The following is an 18,874-nucleotide window of genomic DNA, read 5'->3' as shown; positions in this document are numbered from 1 at the left end:
ACTGGGCTCTAGAGAGGTCTGGAGGTAAGGGGGGGGTCTGTGTCAGTCACTGGTCTCTAGAGAGGTCTGGGGGTAAAGGGGGGTCTGTCTCAGTCACTGGGCTCTAGAGAGGTCTGGGGGTAAGGGGGGGGGGTCTGTGTCAGTCACTGGGCTCTAGAGAGGTCTGGGGGGAGGGGGAGCTGTGTCAGTCACTGGCCTCCAGAGAGCTCTGGGGTGAGGGAAGGGGTCGCTAGGGTCTGTGCCCTGGGAGCAGGGACCTTCGTGGCACCTGAGAGGGATGGAAGCTACAAGTGCTGAGAGGCCAGGCTGGCCATCTGCTGTGGGGGGAGGCGGAGGCATGGCTTGGCACGCTCCCCACTTTGTCCTGCTTGCTTTCCCAAGGTCTGGGCTAGGGCTGAGTGGCGTCCACTCAGGGCCGTCGTCAGGCATGACGCCCTGGGGACACTGGCTTTCTTCACCTGAGAATCTCTTGGCGCGCTAGTTCCTGATGGCAGTCACTCCCTCGGATCTTCGCCAGGCTGTATGGGCTGAGCAGGGAGCCCCCTGAGTGAGTTGCTGGCTGCTGTGGAGGGGGATGGTCCCTGAGGAGCTGCTGCTCTGTGGCTGCCCCGCCTCCATTAGGCTACCTCACCCCTCCCCACAGCACCCGGGCTCCACAGACGTGATCTCATCCCACGTTAGGACCCCCGGGAGGCGGGCCGGGTAGAGGGGTGGGCGGGTTAGTGGCTGATGCCTGCCCTTTTCTGTGTCGAGCAGCTGGGAGAAACTGAGGCCTGGTCTGCCTGCCCTGTCCATTGCTGGGCCCCCATTGCTGAGCATGGCCTGGGACTCTCCCCAGGGAGACCTCCGGCTGGCCAGGTCAGGGGGATGGTTTTTGGCTTGGCTAGCTCCCCAGCAGCTCTCACCCTGCCTGGGCTGGAACTCAGATCCCGCAGGGACGTAGCCCAGCCTGTCTGCATCCAGAGCCTGCTATCCCCTCTGCTCTCTCGCCAAACGCCGTTAATGGCTTCTCCCAGCTACTGAACCGGCAGCTGCCTCCAGTGCTGGCGGCCTTCCGCTCCTCCGGGGCCGCCCCCGCCTGCCTGCGTCCAGGCCCCCGCCCGCCCATGCGCTCGCGCTCGCTCGCTTGCTCACTTGCTCTGTGCTTGCTTGCCTGTGTTGCTGGCAGGGGAGCCATGGGATCAGGTTTCCAGCAGGAGTGTGCAGAGCCCTCCCTGGTCTGTTTGTTGAAGGCAGCAGAGCTGCAGGGTGCCCGGGCAGTCCTCCACTAGAGGCCAGCCTGCGTGTCTGCCTGCACCGAGGCTGCTCTCCAGACACAGACCAGCCCTTCTGGATGGCTCCCGTCCTCAGGGCGCCTTGCCAGGCAGGGCATGGAGTGGGCAAGTGTGTCTGTGACCACAGTGTCTGCCTCTCAGCGGGGGAGGCTCTCCCCCAGCACCATCCCTGTCTGTGGTGGTTCTCCAGAGCTGACAGGGAGGAGCGTGGGTGGGGTGTCCACAGCATCTGGAGGTGCTCAGGAGGCGGGTTCGGGCCCGTGGGGTGAAGCAGGGGTGGCATTGAGAGCGAGGAGCCTGGCTGCAGGGAGGTGCTGGATAGCAGGAGGGGCCCTTCACGAGGCTGGCCTGAGGGAGCCAGTGTTTCCTCACTGGAGACTGGAGTAGCAGTAAGTGGGAAAACCCCTCTCGAATGGGAGCTGTGCACCCTTCCCACTTGAAGTAGCAGCTAGAACTGAGTAGTGGGGCTCAGAACAGGCCAACGGAGTCATGCCCTAGACATCTGTGGGAGCTCCTGCTGAAAGTAAGGAGCCCTATAGAAACATCTACTTCTAGGAGGGGTCTGGACAAGGGGGCCCTCAACCTGCACCGGTGCTGGCAGCAGTCCAGTCGGGGGCCCCTAGGCACCTAGGAGTGGGCTCAGCCAGTCCCTCAAGGATGGACCCAGCTGGTGGTGGGAGGGACGGAGAAGTGAGGGTGTCTGGGTGGAACTGGGGTAGCCTGATAAGGAGGGGGGAAGTAGTTCCTGCCTAGCCCCTAATCCCTCCAAGTCCTCGACTGGAAGAGGCTGCTTTCCTCTGTCTGTCACCCAGGGCTCAGACCCTAGACTCTATTATATTTCAGGTGAGCGAGGGGTGGCCGCTGGCCTGAGCGCATCGATAGAGATAAGACACCCCAGAAAGGGGAGGCAGCAGCACAGGAAGGCCACGAGCTCAGAGACAAGAGGGCGTTCAGTGCCGGGGGAGCCGAGCAGCACCGAACACTGCCCGCATTGTAATCGGAGAGGGGCCAGGGAAGAGAGACGGAGCGAGGCAGCTGACCCCACGCTCCCGGGGGACAGGTGGGAGAGGCGGAACGAGGAGAGAGTGAAGGATTCCAGAGGTGGGCCGGCTTCCTCTCTCGCAGACAGACCCGGGAGGGAGGTGGGCGGCGGGCCAGCACCGTACCTGCAGTTCCAATCTGCGGTCCTGACAGCTGCAGCCACTTTGGGGAGGGGAGGGGAGGGGGGCTCTTCGAGAGCGGAAAAGGCCCAGCCGACAGACACATCAGCGTGCAAAGGGGAGGGGGTGCCCAGTCTCCTCCACATGCTTCTCTTTGGGGCTAGGTGGCCCCCCAGAGAAGTGCTTGGGTCTGTCTGCCCTCGGTCAACCTGGCCTGGGGTCTCCGTGCTAGGCCTGACCTGAAGGGTCACATGTGTTTCCTGGCAGCCTGCAGGTGCTGAACCGGGCGGGGGTGGCTGGCCTGGGCGCAGGCAGCCTGGTGGTGATGAATCATGTGGTGGGCCAGCCGCTGGTTCCCCAGCCTGGGGACAGGGAGCTGACAGCTGAGGCTGAGTCGAGCGTTTCCAGCCCAGCTCAGCTCACAGGGGTGGCTGCTGGCCCAGGGTGCAAGCCCAAGCGAGGAGGAAGAGGGGGAGGGGGAGGGGGAGGGGGAGGGGGGGCGGGCCTTCCCTCCCAGCTGTCTCTGTGGGGCACGTGCAGTGGGAGCCATGGGTCTTTGTCCCACAGCTCTTCAGTGTGGTGGAGGGTGAGGCGGGGCTCTGGGAAGGAAGCCAGGGGCTGTGGTGGGCAGGTAACACCTGCCACCCCTCTCAGCCATGGGCTGGCTGTGCTGGCTTGTGTGGGGCCACAGGCGGAGGCAGCCCACGCCACCCCCGGTCTGGGTTCTGGTTTGAATCTGGAGCAGTGGAGGGTAACTGAGTGTTCCTCCCTCCCCTCCCCCTGCTGGCTGTCGGGCCAGGCCCTCGGCCTCTGCTACCGGTGCAGCTTTGGGAGCGGCTGGGCTGCCTGCCCAGGTCTGAGGCTGGCCAAGCTGCAGCCTAGTCAGAGTCAGGCCCTGCAGTTGAAACCTTGGCCGGGCGCGTGCCGTACCCCAAGCATCTGGGCCCCTGGGGAGACTTCTGTCCCTGCAGCCTCCATTTCTGTCCTTGTCTCCTTTCATTTGGCTCTGTTTGACACCCCAGCGTCCAGCTCTTGCTTGGTAGACTTGAGACTCCTGCTCAGCCTCCAGCAACTGCTCTTGGGCGTCCCTGTCCTCTCACACTTGGCCCCTTGCACCAGGCCGTAGACCAGGCGCTGCCCACTAGCGCTGGCCCCCAGGATCCCTCCTGTTCAGCTCCTGTCCAGCTTCATGGTCTGTGCTGGGGTGAGGGAAGTGTCCCTTTCCACATGACTTGGTCAAGTGTGTTCCTCTGGCTCACTCTCCCCCCAGCGGGGATATTCTAAACCTCCTCAGGTGTGCGGGAGGCTTCCCCCCTGCTGGGTCCAGGTCTGGACAGGTGAGGGCTGGAGGTTCACAGCGCTCTGTACTGAAGGAAGCCGGCTGGCTGGTGAAGGGACTTGGCCGCTGCCTCCTTGCTCAGTGCGATGCCACCCCCCCCCACCTCCGTAAGGTTCCCCCCCCCCCCCGCCCCGTGTCCTGCTTCCCAAAGGGAGGCTGGCTGGATTAAGGTGTTGCACAGAGGGGAAGGGCACCCCCTCAGCCCCAGGCTCCCAACTTTCCCGGACAACAGGGGGCCTCTAACAACTGAACGTGGCCCTCCCCCCCCCCCCCCCCGCCAGCTGTGGTCTCCTGCAGGATTAAGGGGAGGAAATTTGGGGTTGGGTTTCTCTCTGAACGAAACCTGCCGCTGTGACTTTTTATCCTGTTATATTTCTATCAGATTGGACACAGCCCTCCCTTCACCCCCCCCCCCCCCGCCCCAGCTTTAATGGCTCTGGCTTTGAGAATTTCCTCCAAAATTACACCACCGCTTCCTGCCCTATGGTTCCCTGGAGCCCATCCCTGTGGAGAAGGGCCGCTTTGTCCCCGCCCTGTGAGGGTGCCCACATATTTCTCAGCACCTGGTCTCCCCATGGGGCGGGGACATGTCAGTGCTTGTGTGGAAGGCTGGGGGTCTGGGGAGGGGCCTTGGCCTTGCCAGCCATTCCCTGCTTGCCACCCAGCCGGAAGTCAGGCTGCTGGCTGCCTGGGTCCATGGGGGAGGTGCTCCACACAGAGCCCCAACCACTAAACTAATTGTCACCTGCAACATTTTAATGGTTGGCCAGCTGTGCAGAGCGCCTGGTAGGGTCCTATATCAGCCTCCTTGGGGGCCAGTGCGGTGTTCGGGGGAGTTGTGTGTGACAGAGAGGTAGGTGGCCAGGGGTCTTGATGTTGTGCAGTTTTGATTGGGTGAGATGTGGCCTCTGCAGACGGCAGAGGCAGGCAGCGGGTTCCACTACCACCAGGGTGCTGTCCTCAGACCCAGCCTCAGTTCCCAGTTTGGCAACCCACTCTGCTGGGCAGCACTGCTTCCTGCCTAACCCTGTGTCTGCACTGGCGCCCCAGCTGTATCCTCCTTACTGTCCAGGGGCCTCAGAGTGAGAATGTTCTGCTGCCAGTTTCTTCTTTGCCTTCTCTTTATCCTGCCACATGGTGCCTCTTCACCCTTCAGGCCCCCCCCCTTGTAGGAGACTTGGCGTATTTAGACCTGCCTCCCTCCCCCCCTCGAAGGGGGGTGCCTTCTCCCAGAGCTGGGTACCTCACAGGGACAGGTGGGGCTCCAGAGGGACAGTGCCGGCTTGGCTGAGGGGAGCCTGGTGAATTCAGATCCTTCCAGAGGACAATCTGCCTCTGCATTTGGAAGATATTGTTTCATTTTTAATTATTACAAAATTTCCAGACTTTATATTATCATATCAGAGATGCAAGATGCCAACACTTGGCCCAGGTAGAGAGCCAGCATGGAAAGTTCCAGTGGATCTGGGCAAGTGCTGGGCTACTCAGAGTCAAGTCACCGCCCATCTGTCCATCTGTCTGTCCATTGGCCCTGTTCACAGCCAGTGTGGAGCTGGCCCTGTGGCTGGCCATGCTCTTGGGGGTCCTGTGCCCAGGTCAGGTCTGAGATGGGCTCTCTCTGGATCCCCGGGGGTATCCACCCCTTAACTTCGAATTGCAGTCTTTCTGTCCCGGTCTTTGCTCTGCAGAACATAAGGAAGGACATTAGGGCCTAAGCAGAGACCCAGCCACCCCACCATGGCCCAGCCCTCCCTGGCTTCCTGCTGGGTGCTGTCTTAGGTGGGAGCTCCTGGCTCTCCCCAAGTGGGAAGTCCATTGCCATTTGGCCAAAACTGTAAAATTAAATTTCCCAGATGTGCAGGCCCCAGGAGTTTGAGTATGCTGTCTGGAGAGGAAATGGGGATTGGGAAAAGCCGTTGTATTTTCTCCCTGTTCACCTGGCTTTTCCGGTGCCACCAAGAATGGCCCAAGCCGTAAATCATGACTGGCCAGTGACGCCCGCAGGCCAGCAGAGGTGTGGCAGGTGCCCATAAAGCCTTGGGGTGGAGGTGGCACATGGGTTCTGTGCGTCCCTCTTTTTTATTGCCTCACTGCCACCCTCGGTCCCCTTTGCTTGGGTGCAGGTGGGTTTTTTTTTAACTTGCTGAAAAGGGAGAAGCGGAGCGGCCTTGCTGTAGCCCACCAGCCTCAGCAGCCCCCAGCCCCAAGTGTCTTGGTCACAGCCCTGCCTCCCGAGCCAGCAGCGAGCGAGAGAGAGCAAGCGAGGCCGGCCAGCCTGGGGCCCAGCCCGGGTGGCAGGTGGTCCAGCGGTGCCTGCCTGGCAGACGGGGGTGGGGGGGGGGTGGAAGGGTGGGGAGGGGGGGGTGAGGGTTAGTGAGGCCCATGGAGTCCCAGCCCTGCTCACCAACTTTCTCTGGTTGCTGAGGCAGAAGGTGCAGATCTGTTTGGGCTGGGCGTTCTCGCCGCCGCCGTCGCGGGCCAGCGGGGGCAGGGGCGGCGGGGGGCTGCCGGCGCGCGCGGCGTGGAAGAAGGCGGGTCCCGAGTGGCACGGCTGCCCGTCGCCGCAGGCCTCGCCCACCAGCAGCACGTTGCCCAGGTGCGAGATGTAGCTGGAGGCCAGGCGCAGGGTCTCGATCTTGGAGAGCTTCCTGTCGGCGGGCTCGGTGGGGATGAGCGTGCGCAGGGCCGTGAAGGCCGTGTTCACGCTGTTGGTGCGGTCCCGCTCGCGCGCGTTCGCCGTGTGCCGCTGCCGGGGCTCTCGGCCCGGTCGCCCCCCGGGCCCGGGCCCCGCCGCCCCGGCCCGGCGGCCTCCCGCCCGCCTCCGGGCGCCCTGGAGGCCGCAGCGCGCCGCGTGCACCCGGCAGGGCTTCTCGTCGGACCCCGAGCTCTCGCTGCCGCGGTCCTCGTCCTCCGACAGCGGGCTCACCTCGGGGTACAGGTAGCGGCCCGGCGGCGGCGCCGAGCGCAGCATGGCGAGGACGGGGGGCCGGGGCCGGGGCGCGGCGTCAGCTCCGCCGGGCGCCGCTCATGCCGCCCCCCGCGGTGGCCGGCCCCCAGGCCGGGGCAGGCGCGGGTCTCGGCTGCGCCCCGCGGTGGCGGCTGCTGGGCGCCGCGCAGCACATGTGCGTCCGGGCTGGAGCGGGACGGCGAGCGCCGCGGCGCCTTTATAGCGGCGGCCCCTCCCCCGTGCGCGGCGGCGGCCGCCTCCCGGCCCGGCCCGGCCCCCGCGTGCTCCGGCGGCCGGCGCCTTCTCGTGGCCCTGCCCAGGGGTCCCGAGCATCTTTCCGGCGTGGGGCGGTAGGGAGGCGGAGGCTGGAGCCCCTCTGCCCGGAGGCTCCCCTGGTAGCTGGCGCTCCGCCCTTCCCCGCCGGGAGTTAGGGACGGAGCCATCCCCAGGAGCCATCCCCAGCAGCCGCAGCCTGTGTGTGTGTATGAGTGAGGGAGGGCGGCGCACAGCGTTTCTGTCCCGCACCCACCCTCCTGCAGGTCGGGCAGCAGCCATGCTTTTTGCCAAGACCTCCTCCCTGGGCCCCAGCTCCCTTTGCACCCCTGCATCCAGAGATTGCCCCTGTTCCTCTGGCTCCCCGGACTTCAAGGCGAGGGCACACCTGGGCACCACCAGCTCCACAGGGCCTCTCCAGTTTTCGGGTGGCTAAGGAGAGGGCCCTGGAACCACCCTCCCTGGAGAGAAGGAATGACCGGCCCCACAGGGATCCTTGGCCAGCCTGCTGGAAAGGGCTGGAGCGGCAGGTGCTGGGGTCCTGCCCTTCTCTGCTGCCGAGGGGCTGCAGGACTCAGCTGGGTTGTCTGCCTACCCCCCCCTCCCCGGAGCTACTGTTGCAGGAAGCTGCTGCCTGGGCAGCCATCCCCAGGCTGGGAGGAGCGAGGGTGGTGGCTGGCAGGGACTGAAACCAGGAATGTGTGTCCTGGAATGTGGCTACTCTGCCTGCTGTGCAGTTAGAGAAGACCAGGAGGGGCTGGGAAGGGGGGGTGTCTTCTGCCACCTGTGGGGCAGAATGCAGAAGCATCCCCCAGAATGGGTGGGGCGGGGTCTTCTTTGGTCCCTGTTGTGTAGTTACCCACTTCTAAGGCCCCTGCCAGGGGAGGGAGCCCATGAGCGATGAGGTCATCTGTGTCTGTGGCAGCTGCCCAGAGCCTCAGCCAAGGAATCCAGCGGGGGGGGGGGGGGGGGGGCTGGCCTCACTTCAGTGGAAAATGTGAAGGTGAAGCTCAGGCGCCTCCAAGGGCCTGGGTGGAGGTGGGGGAGGGGCATGCTGGTCAGCTTGCCACGTCAGACACCACCCCCCCATCCAGAGCAAGGGCACATGTCAAGTGACCCCTAGGCCCTGGAGGCAGGTCCTTCATCCTTCATCCTCTCCAGGGCGCTGGGTGTGGTGGGGTGGGGACAGGTGCCGACATGGTGGACATGTCTGCTCAGGACATCCGGAACACAGTGGGCAACGTCCCCCTGGCATGGTACGATGACTTCCCACACGTGGGCTACGACCTGGATGGCAAGCGCATCTACAAGCCCCTCCGGACCCGAGATGAACTGGACCAGTTTCTGGACAAGATGGATGATCCAGACTTCTGGTGAGTGTGACGCCTGCGTCAAGGCCCCTGGGTCCCTGGGTCCGGATGTGGCTCTGACGAGCCATCCCACAGGCGCACTGTGCAGGACCGGATGACGGGACACGACCTGAGGTTGACGGATGAGCAGGTGGCCCTGGTGCAGCGGCTGCAGAGGGGTCAGTTTGGGGATGTGGACTTCAACCCTTATGAGGTATGAGGGAGCCTGCGGGACCGTTGAGGGGTGGGGTGTGAGTGTAGGCGGGGCCTGAGCCCAGTGCGTGTCTCCTCAGCCGGCCGTGGACTTCTTCAGTGGGGACCTCATGCTCCACCCAGTGACCAACCGCCCAGCAGACAAGCGGAGCTTCATTCCATCGCTGGTGGAGAAGGAGAAGGTGGGCCGCTCCCCCCCCCCCCCCGGCACTCCCCAGGGCTGCCCATGGCCTGGAGTGCACCTGACCTTGGCTCTGTGTGCAGGTGTCTCGCATGGTTCACGCCATCAAGATGGGCTGGATCCAGCCTCGCCGGCCCCGAGACCCTGCTCCCAGCTTCTACGACCTCTGGGCCCAGGAGGACCCCAATGCCGTGCTGGGGCGCCACAAGATGCATGTGCCGGCTCCCAAGCTGGCCCTGCCTGGCCACGCAGAGTCCTACAACCCACCGCCCGAGTACCTGCCCAGTGAAGAGGAGGTGGGCCCGGGGCCGTCCCTGCGGGCCCCACTCTGGCCCCCCCAAGCCCCAGCTCACCTGCTGCTTCTCTTCCCCAGCGCTTGGCATGGGCACAGCAAGAGCCTGGTGAGCGGAAGCTCAACTTCCTGCCACAGAAGTTTTTGAGCCTGCGGGCTGTGCCTGCCTATGGCCGCTTCATCCAAGAGCGCTTTGAACGCTGCCTCGATTTGTACCTGTGCCCTCGGCAGCGCAAGATGAGGGTATGTAGGTTCACTGTGCAGGGGAGGGGGGACGGGGGCTGACCGGGGGCTGACCGGGCACCATCTGCTCCCAGGTCAACGTGGATCCCGAGGACCTCATCCCCAGGCTTCCCCGACCCAGAGACCTGCAACCTTTCCCTGTGTGCCAAGCACTGGTGAGTTAGTGGCCCCTTGGGGAGCAAAATACCCTGAGGTCTGTCAGTCTCACCACGCCTCCTCTGCAGGTCTACAAGGGCCACCGTGACCTAGTCCGCTGCCTCAGTGTCTCCCCAGGGGGCCAGTGGCTGATTTCAGGTGGGCCTGGGGTAGGGGCAGCCCCAATGGGGGCGGGGGAGGATCCGGGGCTGAGGGGTCTTCTTTGACTTGTCCAGGATCCGACGATGGCTCCCTACGGCTCTGGGAGGTGGCCACGGCCCGCTGTCTGAGGACGCTACCCGTGGGGGGTGTGGTGAAGAGTGTTGCTTGGAACCCCAACCCCACCATTTGCTTGGTGGCTGCAGCCGTGTGAGTGTGCCACCCTCCCCAGGCGAGGTGGCTGGGTGGGCAAGCACTGTGCTGAGGGGGCTGCATCTGGCTCTGGCCCACAGGGACGATGCGGTGCTGGTGATAAACCCAGCCCTGGGGGACCGACTGCTGGTGGGCAGCACGGACCAGCTGCTGGGTACCTTTACCCAACCCGAGGAGCCAGTCCTGCAGGCTGCCCGCTGGCTGGAGGCGTCTGGGGAAGAACACCAGTGGGGCCTGAGGCTTCGCATTTGCCATGGCAAGGTGAGGGGAGGGAGAGGGGGAGGAGGGAGGGGAGGGAGTTCGTGCAGCCGGTGCATACAGTCCGTCAGCCGGCGCACCCTTCTGTAGCCAGTGACGCAGGTAACCTGGCACGGGCGAGGAGACTACTTGGCTGTGGTGCTCGCCAGCCCCAGCCATACCCAGGTGCTGATCCACCAGCTGAGCCGGCGGCGCAGCCAGAGCCCATTCCGCCGCAGCCACGGCCAGGTGCAGCGAGTGGCTTTCCACCCCACCCGGCCCTTCCTGCTGGTGGCCTCTCAGCGCAGCATCCGCATTTACCACCTGCTGCGCCAAGAGCTCACCAAGAAGCTGATGCCCAACTGCAAGTGGGTATCCAGCCTGGCTGTGCACCCAGCAGGTGAGGGGGCGGAGCGCCCTGGCAGGGGTGAGGGAGCCAGCGTGCGTGGTGCAGGTGGTGTGAGGATGTCTGTCTCTGCCACAGGGGACAACATCATCTGTGGCAGTTATGACAGCAAGCTGGTGTGGTTCGACCTGGATCTCTCCACCAAGCCATATAAAGTGATGAGGTGAGCCCCGGGGCTAGGTAGTGAGGGGTGGCCGGCGACCCCGCCCTCCAGCCCTGAGCCCACTGAATCCCATGCTCCCTCAGGCACCACAAGAAGGCGTTACGGGCCGTGGCCTTCCACCCACGGTACCCGCTCTTCGCGTCCGGCTCGGATGACGGCAGCGTCATTGTCTGCCATGGCATGGTGTACAGGTGAGGGCTGACTCCAGCCAGCTTTCTCTGTGGAGCACCGAGTCCTTCCACCGCCCAGGCCCTAAGCCCCCTCCCGTCTCTTCCACAGCGACCTGCTGCAGAATCCGTTGTTGGTGCCCGTCAAGGTCCTCAAGGGACACACCCTGACCCGAGACCTGGGCGTCCTGGACGTCGCCTTCCACCCCACACAGCCCTGGGTCTTCTCCTCAGGGGCAGACGGCACCATCCGCCTCTTCACCTAGGCCGCCATCCAGCTGCCGGGTGGCCAGGGCCCCTCAATAGATGCTTCTCTTCCCCACTGCCTCTGCCTTCTTGGATGGGGTGTCCGGCAGCCCACAGCACCAAGACCTCACCTCACCACCTGAAAGCCTCTGGGACCAGGGCCGAGGGGCTCTGGCGGAAGCCAAGGCCGTATCTTGGTACCCTCTCACCAGGGCTGAGGAGGAAAGGGCTTTATTGAGCATTAGATGAATGAGGGCTGTTTTGGCCCTCTCACCGGCAGAGGGTCTTCTGGGTAATTCCTGGCTAGTGTGTTTCCTGTGTGGTGTGGGCCAGGCCTCAGGCAAACTTCACCAAGCGGCCCAGTGTCTCCGCAGCCTTCTCCCTCACCCCGGGCGCAGGGTCCCGGAGCAGGAGACGCAGGGCTAGGGAAGAAGAGGAGGAGGCCACTAGTACACACGCTGTGCCAGGGCCCAGCGCCGCCCACCGCCTGCTTTAACAGACAGGCCTCTGCCGGGAGGGCTGGAGAGCCAGCGGAAAGATAGTTTTTCCTTTTTTAGTGTTTTTTAAGCTCTTTTGGAACAGTTAAGAAGTTTCCGTGAATTACTAGGACGATGAGGTCACCAGTGACAGGGAAGAAAATCCTGAAATCCAGGAAAATCACTTAGTTCCTGTGGGTGTCCACAGGGTCCACAGGGCTCTGGCAAAACTGGGAAGGTTCAGGGGTGGGGTGGCACAGGTATGTTGTGCCTTGGCAAGAGAAGCTCACCTGTAATGAGCTGCTCCAGGTCCACCTGTGGCCTGTGCTCTGGCTCTGCATGTAACACCAGGAACCCTGCGGATGGGTGGGGTCAGGTGTGCAGCGTCTGCGGGTCGGGGTGGGGGAGTGGGGGGCAGGCGGCTCACCTGTGAACAGGGGCGCTGCAGCCCGGACACTGTCCCAGCTGCTCTTGAAGTAGAACAGGCTGGTGCTTACCAGGCGGCCCAGCAGGTCGGGGAAGTGATGCATCTGTGAAGGGGGGGGGGGAGAGTGGGGTCAGGATCCCCTGGCCCACGGGGAGGGCCCCTCCCTACATGCCCACCTCACCAGGTGCTTGCAGGTGGAGTTGAGGAACTCCCCAAAGTGCAGGCTGTGGCCTTCCTGCAGGTGCTTGTCAAAGGCGGCGGCCAGCTCTTCACACTGCAGGTGGGGCGCGCACAGGCACAGGGCAAACCGGCAGGCCTGCAGGATGGGGTGCTCATTAGCCCGAGCCCCATCAGGCTGCCCGCCAGGCTGCCCTTCTGCTACTTACGTTGGCCACAGGGGTCTGAGGGTCTTGGAGGTGCAGCAAGAGGGGCACCAGCCCCCCCACAACCTGCTCCAGAAAGATGTCCTCACAGTCGCCATGATAGGCTTTGTTGAGGTGCCCAAAAAGGCGGATGGATGCTGCCCGGAACTCCACTTTCTCCTGGGAGAGAAGGTGACCACAGGAGGAGGCCTGGGGCCCTGCACAAGGGGGAGGGAAGGGAGCAGGGACCCACAACCCAGGGCAGGTCCAGGAGGCCTGGGGGCTGCAGGACACACTGCAGTGTGCCACCCACGCCACCTACGCTGTCAAAGAAGGGCCGGATGCGGATGGCCGTGTGCAGGAGCACGGAGCGCCGGTCCCAGGGCTCCACCAGCTCCAGCAGCCGTGCCAGCCCCACCATGGCTTCCAGGGCCACGAGGCTCTGTGGGTCATCCCCATCGTCCAGCCCGCTGATCATAGCGGTCAGGAGCTGGGGTCCATGGGCTGGCACCTGGGGAGCGAGGGCTCCATGCTGAGCCGATCCTGGCCTGCTGCCCCAGCCCCTCCCAGCGTGTGCCCAGGACGGGGTGGCCTGCTCGGCCCACCTTGTCAGGGGAGCCAGATGCGGTGTTGGCCAAGCCACGAAGTACCAGCCGCCGCACACTGGCGCTGGAGTCCTTCTGTTGGGCTGTCAGGCTTTCCAGCAGCGACTCCAAGAGCATCAGGTCATTGACTACATTGTTGCCGAGCAGCTGGAGGCAGAGTTACCAATTCCCACCCCAGACTTCTCCCAGAGACCTGCTGCCCACAACACCCTGGCATCGCCCGTCACCCCAGGTCGCGGCCAGGCTAAAAGCTTGGATGCTGAGCTGCCAGAGCAGCTGACCGAGCTTGGTGTGGGCTGGGGAGGTCCGCGTTCTTCCCCCTCCCTGCGTCGGGCTGTCAGCCCCAGGATGAGGCCTTTCCTCTAGAGCAGGAAGGGTGTGCAGGGCTCCTACCTGGGCCAGGAAGGCGGTGGAGGTGACCCTCTGCATCTCATACACGCCATTCTGTGTGCACGTGAGTGCTTTCAACACCAGGGGCAGCCGAGGGCCCGCACACCTGGCCATGGCGCTGCAGAGAGTCAAGTGCTGGAGCAGCCCCGGCCCCAGCCTGGCCAGCTCGAGGACAGGGGCCCTCCCACCCCAAGCCCGGAACCTCAAGTGTCCAGTCTACCACTCCACACCCACAGAATACCTGGCCAACTGAGTGACCCCATCCTCGTGTCCTGCCGGGGTTCTGATCAACTCCCAGCCCCCCTGCTGCTCCAGGCACTGCACCACGCCCTGACTGCCTCCTTGCAGCAGCAGCACCTGTAGGGCCTCCACTGCAGAGCTGTGGGGAAAGGCGGCCATGCCGACAGCTGCTGTGCCTGGGCTGGCACCCCGGCCCTTGTGAGCTCGTGCAGGGTCTCTGCTGCCCACGGGTGCTCGCAGATTCCATGGTAGCCTGAGCAGCCGAGTTGCTGAGACAAGAAAGCAAGTGCCCTGGCATGACCGGGCAGTGGAGCCAGTACCCCGGGTGCTTGGCCTCCGTCCTGGGTTTAGGCACTGCAGGCAGCCCCTGGACCGCCAGCTTCCTGTGCTCAAGCTGTTGCCTCAGGGCCCAGGCCTGGCAGGTGTGAGCAGCTTGCCTCACCTGGGACATGGCGCCCCTCGGCAGAGACCCGAGCCTTAGAAACACACATGGGGTGGGGTGGGGGGTAGGAGAGGTACAGGGTTCTCCTCCCATGCAGAGCCCAGCTGATAGCTGAAAGGGCCCTGCAGTGCACCTTGGAGAGAGGCGCCAGCCTAGCCCCACCTGAGCACCCCTAGAGTCCCTTTTGCCCGCACAGCTCCTGGCACTGCCATTGTCAGCAGACACTTGGCTTGCAGTTGCCCCTACTGCCCCCACCCACAGTGCCGACCGAGGCTCAAGGGTCCCAGATGGGAAGAGCCTGGCTTCCCGCCAGCTATGGTGGGTGTGGCAATGCTGCCCGACCTTGTAGAGGTGGAGATGGGGCTTTCTAGAAGCAAGTTCACTCCTGGGCTTCTGGGTATCCAAAAAAGCCCACACTAGCCCGTGGGGCAGGCTGCTGCCCCCGGCTTCCAACGTGCTCAGTGGGCGGCAGGGGGCGCGTTACCTGCAGGGCTCGAGGTTCCTGGCAGCGTGGGCTGTGCTGGTGTTTTTCCTCTCCTTGGTCTGCAGGCTCCGGGGCAGCTGGACACCGACCGTGCAGCTGACCCGCAGCAGGAGTGAGGCAAAAAGCTGGGGGTAGAGCTCGAGCACTGCGGGCGCAGATGCGGGGGCAGACATGACCTCGTACAGGGCACAGGTGGCCTGGGGAGAAGCCGCCACAAGGTGATCTCCGAGGCCACACCTGCGCTCCCACCCCAGGACCTGAAGGGGTCCCAGCCCCTTGGCACGTGCCCCCTGTGCAGTGGGGGATCTGTCTGTCTCCAGGGAGAGGCAGCGGAGCCTGAGCGGTGTGAGAGGGACTGGGCGGAGGGAGGTGCAGCCTCCACAGGGCTGGCCTGGGACCATCTGTTCTTAGTTCCTTAGAAGGAGGGGAGGAAATTCTCACAGCTGCTTTACTGCTTAAAATGCGGCTAGGCTGGGTTTATTTTTGTTTCTGCAGGATAAAACATGGAGTGGGCTCCCCTGAGGGCCAGCACCTGCCTGGCTTTATGAGCCTGGCCTCTGGAGCCCACCACAGCTGCCAGTGCCTCCAGGGTGCCCACATCCCCACTCACTGCCAGGGGCAGCAGCGTGGCCACTCGGTCAGGGGTGCTGCCCAGCAGGAAAGTCCGGCTCTCCTTGAACGGAACATCCCTGCTCATCTTCTCCATGAGCAGCCCTAGGACCTGAACAGTGAGGCTGGGCTCCACGGCCAGGGCTCGCCACAGGGCGCAGGTGTGGCTGGAGTGGGAGAGAGAAAGGCTACTGTGAGCCCTGGCAGCCAGCACTTTTTCCTGCAGCCCACAGCTCCACCTTCGGCTCTAGCTGAGGGGAAATGGCATCTGGATCTCAGATCTGAAGTCATTCCTTCTTCTGACCACAGGGCTCCAGAGCCAGCTGGCAATAAAGAACAGAGAAGAATCCGGGCCTGCACACCTGTGCTGGGCAGGAGGTAGAAGGCCCCAGGGGACCCCAGGAAGTCACAGAGAGGAGGGTGTGAAGTCAGGCGGGGCAGGAAGGTCCCTCAGGCCCACCAGGGAAGCCGCTGCGTCCGTGTGCTGCACAGACACAGGACCAGCTTCAAAACAGCTAGTGGAGATTGGAGACTTGAAACTAGCCAATGTGAAAGAGGAGCAGAGGTCCCCGAGAGACGAGAAGGGCACTTAGTGCCACATCTGGTGCCAGTTTGGATTCACCAGAAGACAGCAGCAGTACACAGGAGAACAGATAGGAGAAGCTGCCCAAGGCCTGCATGGAGGAGGAGGAGTCACGCCAGGAGACAGAGAGGTGGGGGTGGAGAGAAGTCTAGGCAGAAGCCTAGCTCCCGCCACCCCACGAGTCTGAATACCTTTCCCAATGCAGTGTCCGACTTCAGACAGACTCCCAGGAGCCCTCAGAGATTTCCCTCGCCCCAGAAGAACACAGAGCAGGCGGCAGAGGCGCACACCGCAAACCCGCGAACCATCGGCCCTGTGCTCGTGGTGCTCTGCCTCAAGTGGCAGAGCTTTAGCCCTGAACAAAACAAAGCCAGGGACAGTGCCCAGGCCCTGAGTTCAAGCCCCGGGACCAGCACGCACATGCACAAAACTGACAAAAATCCAGAGGCTTGTGGAGCATGGCTGGCACTGAATGACGCCCACGACCCCTGGTGAGTGCGCAGGTGCTGCTGCGAGCACACTGCAACGCCAGCCGCGCTTCCATGCTGACAAAGGAGTCTCAAGGAGCTCTACTTGACCATTTTTCACGGCGTTTAGGGTCTGGGAAGACATCTCCTCCAGAGAGCTGTTGACCTATGGTGGTGGTGGCTGGGCACCTTGCCTGCCCCCACCAAGTGAGGCTGGCCAAGGCCCACACACGTGGAGAGAGCTCTCCGCAGAGGCTGGGGAGGCACTCGTCCCCTGCATGCCAGTGCCTCCCAAGAGGAAAGCAGAGTGAAGGGCACCTGAGACGGCACCACACACAGGGAGGGCGGCCAGCACCTGTCCTGCAGGTGCGCATGCCCTGGCTCTGACTGGGCAGTGGGAGGGCCTTGTGTCCGGCGGGGCACGAGGTACACTTAGGGCAGCTACCAGCGACAACAGAACAGTAAGGAAGACAGCAGAGCAGGCAGAGGCAGTGGACTTTCATTAAAGTGACAAATGCAGAGCCCAAAGCCATGGCTCCCACTTGTCATGCTAGGTATTCAAGGTTCAGAGCCAGCCTGGGCACAAAAGTCATTGAGACTCTTCAACTAACCACTAAAAAACCAGAAGTGGCACTGTGGCTCAAGGGGTAGGGTGGCAGCCTGGAGCTGAAGAGCTCGGGGACAGCGCCCACGCCGAGGATCTGGGCCTCATCCTTGAGCTTTTTCTGCTGAAGGCTAGCCCACTAACACAGCTCCCCTTTTTTGTCTGTTTGTCCTATATTTCTGTGGTTGGCTGAAGGTTTGCCCGCCTAGGCTGGCTTGCACCCTGATCTTCGTATCTCGGCCTCCTGCACAACTGCTGACTTGCAGTCAGGGTGCAGTGAGAATCCCGACTCCCGAGGGGCGAGGCCCCTCACTTTCTTGCCAACAGAAGGCCACGGGCACCCATGCAGCGAGGGCAGGGACAGAGACAAGAAGGACACCCATGGCAGGGCCGGGGGGGGGGGGGGGCTCAAGAGCACTGGGTACCTGTCAAAGGGCAGGGGGCTCCCCAGGAGGCTGGACACCACGGCTGCGCAGTGCTGGGAGGCCAGGAGGTAAACGCTGTGCTGGGCAGCGGGCAGCACGTGCTCCTCCTCCACCCCCTGGAGCTTGGAGCGCAGCACACTCACAATCTCAGGCACCTGTGGACAGGAAGGGACTGTAAGGGACCAAAGATGGCAGTGAGGCTGGGCAGCAGAGGGGTCCAGCGTACTCACCCACGCCAGACACAAGGACACAGCCCTGGACCATGCTGGGGAACCCACTAGCCCTAAGGGGCAGAGTGACTGAGAGTCACCCGGGCCAGAGCGGGGCAAGGCCACACACCGAGAGCCAGACGAGCTGTAGCTCAGAGCACCCGCCTCGCTCAGCATGGGCAAGATCCCAGGTTAGATTCCCCGTCTATTAGAGAGGGCGGGGGGGGGGGGAAGCCCAGTGCTGCTGGAAGGAGCATGGCCGTGGGGGCCCGGCCGCTGGGCCGGGTGTGAGGGTAATGGAGCCCGTGGGTGCCTTGCCCACCACAGTGCTGTTCTTGGCTGCTAGACCAGGGCCTGGGGAGGAGAAAGGGACTCAACAGAAAAACTAAGGCTGGAACCAGGCTGAGAGGAGAACGCCAGCTCTGGGGCTGGCACAGGCTGGAGTCTAGGTTTCCTGTTGCTACAGAAGTGAGGTGACAGAAAAACAGGAATGTGGGCAGGGAGGACTCTGGGCGAGGGGCGCTCCCCTCGCCCAGAGGACTGGCTCTGCAGCCCTGGCACTTCTATGGGTCTCCCATGGTTCCTCTCCAAAGAGCTGAACTGTGGGCCTGGGGAGCACTGGGGTGGGAGGTGACACTCGCCCGGGGTGGGGGAGGGGGGTTGCAGTTACAACATGGCAGAACTGGAGTCACAACCCATTAGGTGTCTTGTGAAGCTGGAGAAATGACAAGGACCTGACTTGGCAAAGCCTGTAAAAAGTGCAGCAAGGACCCATACGCGGGCCTGTGCCTATGTCCCATCTGCGCGGGAGGAGGAGAGGCGGGAAGGTGGGCAGGTTCACCAGGCAGGCGGAGCTTGAGGCTCCACCTCCTCCAGGGCCTTGGCACTGGTCATCTTGTGGGAGGCTCGCAGCTCCAGGCTTGCCCGAGCCACCATGTCACAGGGTTCCTGGTGATTGGAGGGAGCTGGGCACAACGACATGAACGTATCACCCCGGCCACAGCCAAAGCAACCACAGAACCAAATCCAGGTACAGGCGCAAGCAGAGAAACAAGACTGAATCTTAGTGCAGAAAAGGGCAGGAAGCCCGGCTCCCTGGCAGATGTCCCCTGACGGGCCACCACCTTCACCAAGTCAGGAAGTGTCAGAGATGCTGAGCGCTATGCCTTAGACAACCGCCACACCTTGCTCCCTCTCTAAGGGAGAGAGCAGACTCCTCCCCTGAAGTAAGTGCCACCAGGTAGGGTTACAGAAAGAGTGCAGGATGCAGGGTGCACTCCTCCCGCGCAGCTCAAAACATCGGCCACATGGCAGCCCCCCTTCTTCCCCCCCCCCACATACACCCTGTCTTGGCTCCACCTCCTATCTGGTTTATGGAATCTGCCCACTGCCAAGTGGATTGTCTTCCTCTGTGCTGCTGGCTCTGGAGAAGTCTGACTGGTTTTCCACTGGCCATACTTCCTAACCCTTTCTGAAGATTGGGAGGAAGGTCATCTCGCAGTTTCAGCATCAGGTCTGTCACCCTCATCTCACATGGCAGTGACTTTGCTGACA

At 63.2% G+C, this 18,874-nt stretch overlaps 3 protein-coding genes across 3 annotated transcripts in view; 1 reads left to right on the top strand and 2 right to left on the bottom strand.

The window, feature by feature from the left end:
• Window positions 1–11,073, top strand: part of Bop1 (BOP1 ribosomal biogenesis factor) — a 29,355-nt gene extending 18,282 nt beyond the window's left edge. Inside the window, exons 4-16 of the mRNA XM_090339581.1 lie at window positions 8,212–8,366; window positions 8,439–8,556; window positions 8,636–8,737; window positions 8,820–9,032; window positions 9,110–9,271; window positions 9,346–9,426; window positions 9,496–9,565; window positions 9,643–9,775; window positions 9,859–10,039; window positions 10,127–10,415; window positions 10,500–10,584; window positions 10,668–10,775; window positions 10,864–11,073. Coding sequence (XP_090195707.1) covers window positions 8,212–8,366; window positions 8,439–8,556; window positions 8,636–8,737; window positions 8,820–9,032; window positions 9,110–9,271; window positions 9,346–9,426; window positions 9,496–9,565; window positions 9,643–9,775; window positions 9,859–10,039; window positions 10,127–10,415; window positions 10,500–10,584; window positions 10,668–10,775; window positions 10,864–11,017 — 1,851 coding nt within the window. The 3' untranslated portion in view covers window positions 11,018–11,073. The remainder of the gene's footprint in view (window positions 1–8,211; window positions 8,367–8,438; window positions 8,557–8,635; window positions 8,738–8,819; window positions 9,033–9,109; window positions 9,272–9,345; window positions 9,427–9,495; window positions 9,566–9,642; window positions 9,776–9,858; window positions 10,040–10,126; window positions 10,416–10,499; window positions 10,585–10,667; window positions 10,776–10,863) is intronic.
• Scx (scleraxis bHLH transcription factor) lies at window positions 5,133–6,744 on the bottom strand. The gene is made up of 2 exons (XM_090338761.1): window positions 6,178–6,744; window positions 5,133–5,455 (listed from the first exon to the last, which is right to left on the bottom strand). The coding sequence occupies exons 1-2, from the start codon at window positions 6,742–6,744 to the stop codon at window positions 5,417–5,419; spliced, it is 606 nt and encodes a 201-aa protein (XP_090194887.1). The 3' UTR covers window positions 5,133–5,416.
• A 139-nt stretch (window positions 11,074–11,212) lies between the features above and the next one.
• Window positions 11,213–18,874, bottom strand: part of Mroh1 (maestro heat like repeat family member 1) — a 49,986-nt gene continuing 42,324 nt past the window's right edge. The window contains exons 32-43 of the mRNA XM_090339587.1: window positions 17,112–17,266; window positions 15,034–15,199; window positions 14,424–14,620; window positions 13,499–13,636; window positions 13,261–13,375; window positions 12,868–13,014; window positions 12,585–12,773; window positions 12,287–12,442; window positions 12,082–12,216; window positions 11,901–12,003; window positions 11,764–11,829; window positions 11,213–11,419 (exon numbers count right to left, since the gene is read on the bottom strand). Coding sequence (XP_090195713.1) covers window positions 11,334–11,419; window positions 11,764–11,829; window positions 11,901–12,003; window positions 12,082–12,216; window positions 12,287–12,442; window positions 12,585–12,773; window positions 12,868–13,014; window positions 13,261–13,375; window positions 13,499–13,636; window positions 14,424–14,620; window positions 15,034–15,199; window positions 17,112–17,266 — 1,653 coding nt within the window. The 3' untranslated portion in view covers window positions 11,213–11,333. The remainder of the gene's footprint in view (window positions 11,420–11,763; window positions 11,830–11,900; window positions 12,004–12,081; window positions 12,217–12,286; window positions 12,443–12,584; window positions 12,774–12,867; window positions 13,015–13,260; window positions 13,376–13,498; window positions 13,637–14,423; window positions 14,621–15,033; window positions 15,200–17,111; window positions 17,267–18,874) is intronic.

Source organism: Megascapheus bottae, chromosome 9, assembly GCF_031878675.1.
Source record: "Megascapheus bottae isolate mThoBot1 chromosome 9, mThoBot2.hap1, whole genome shotgun sequence".
Lineage (NCBI taxonomy): Eukaryota > Metazoa > Chordata > Mammalia > Rodentia > Geomyidae > Megascapheus > Megascapheus bottae.
Note: the sequence above shows the minus strand (reverse complement) of the source record. Positions and strands in the feature narration are given on the sequence as shown.

Bases quoted from the DNA above. Each gene is read 5' to 3' on its own strand.
- Scx (XM_090338761.1), bottom strand. From the start codon at position 6,744: ATGCTGCGCTCGGCGCCGCCGCCGGGCCGCTACCTGTACCCCGAGGTG. The intron at 5,456-6,177 runs GTGAGCAGGGCT...TATGTTCTGCAG, and splicing joins TCAGCAACCAGAGAAAGTTG to AGCAAAGACCGGGACAGAAA.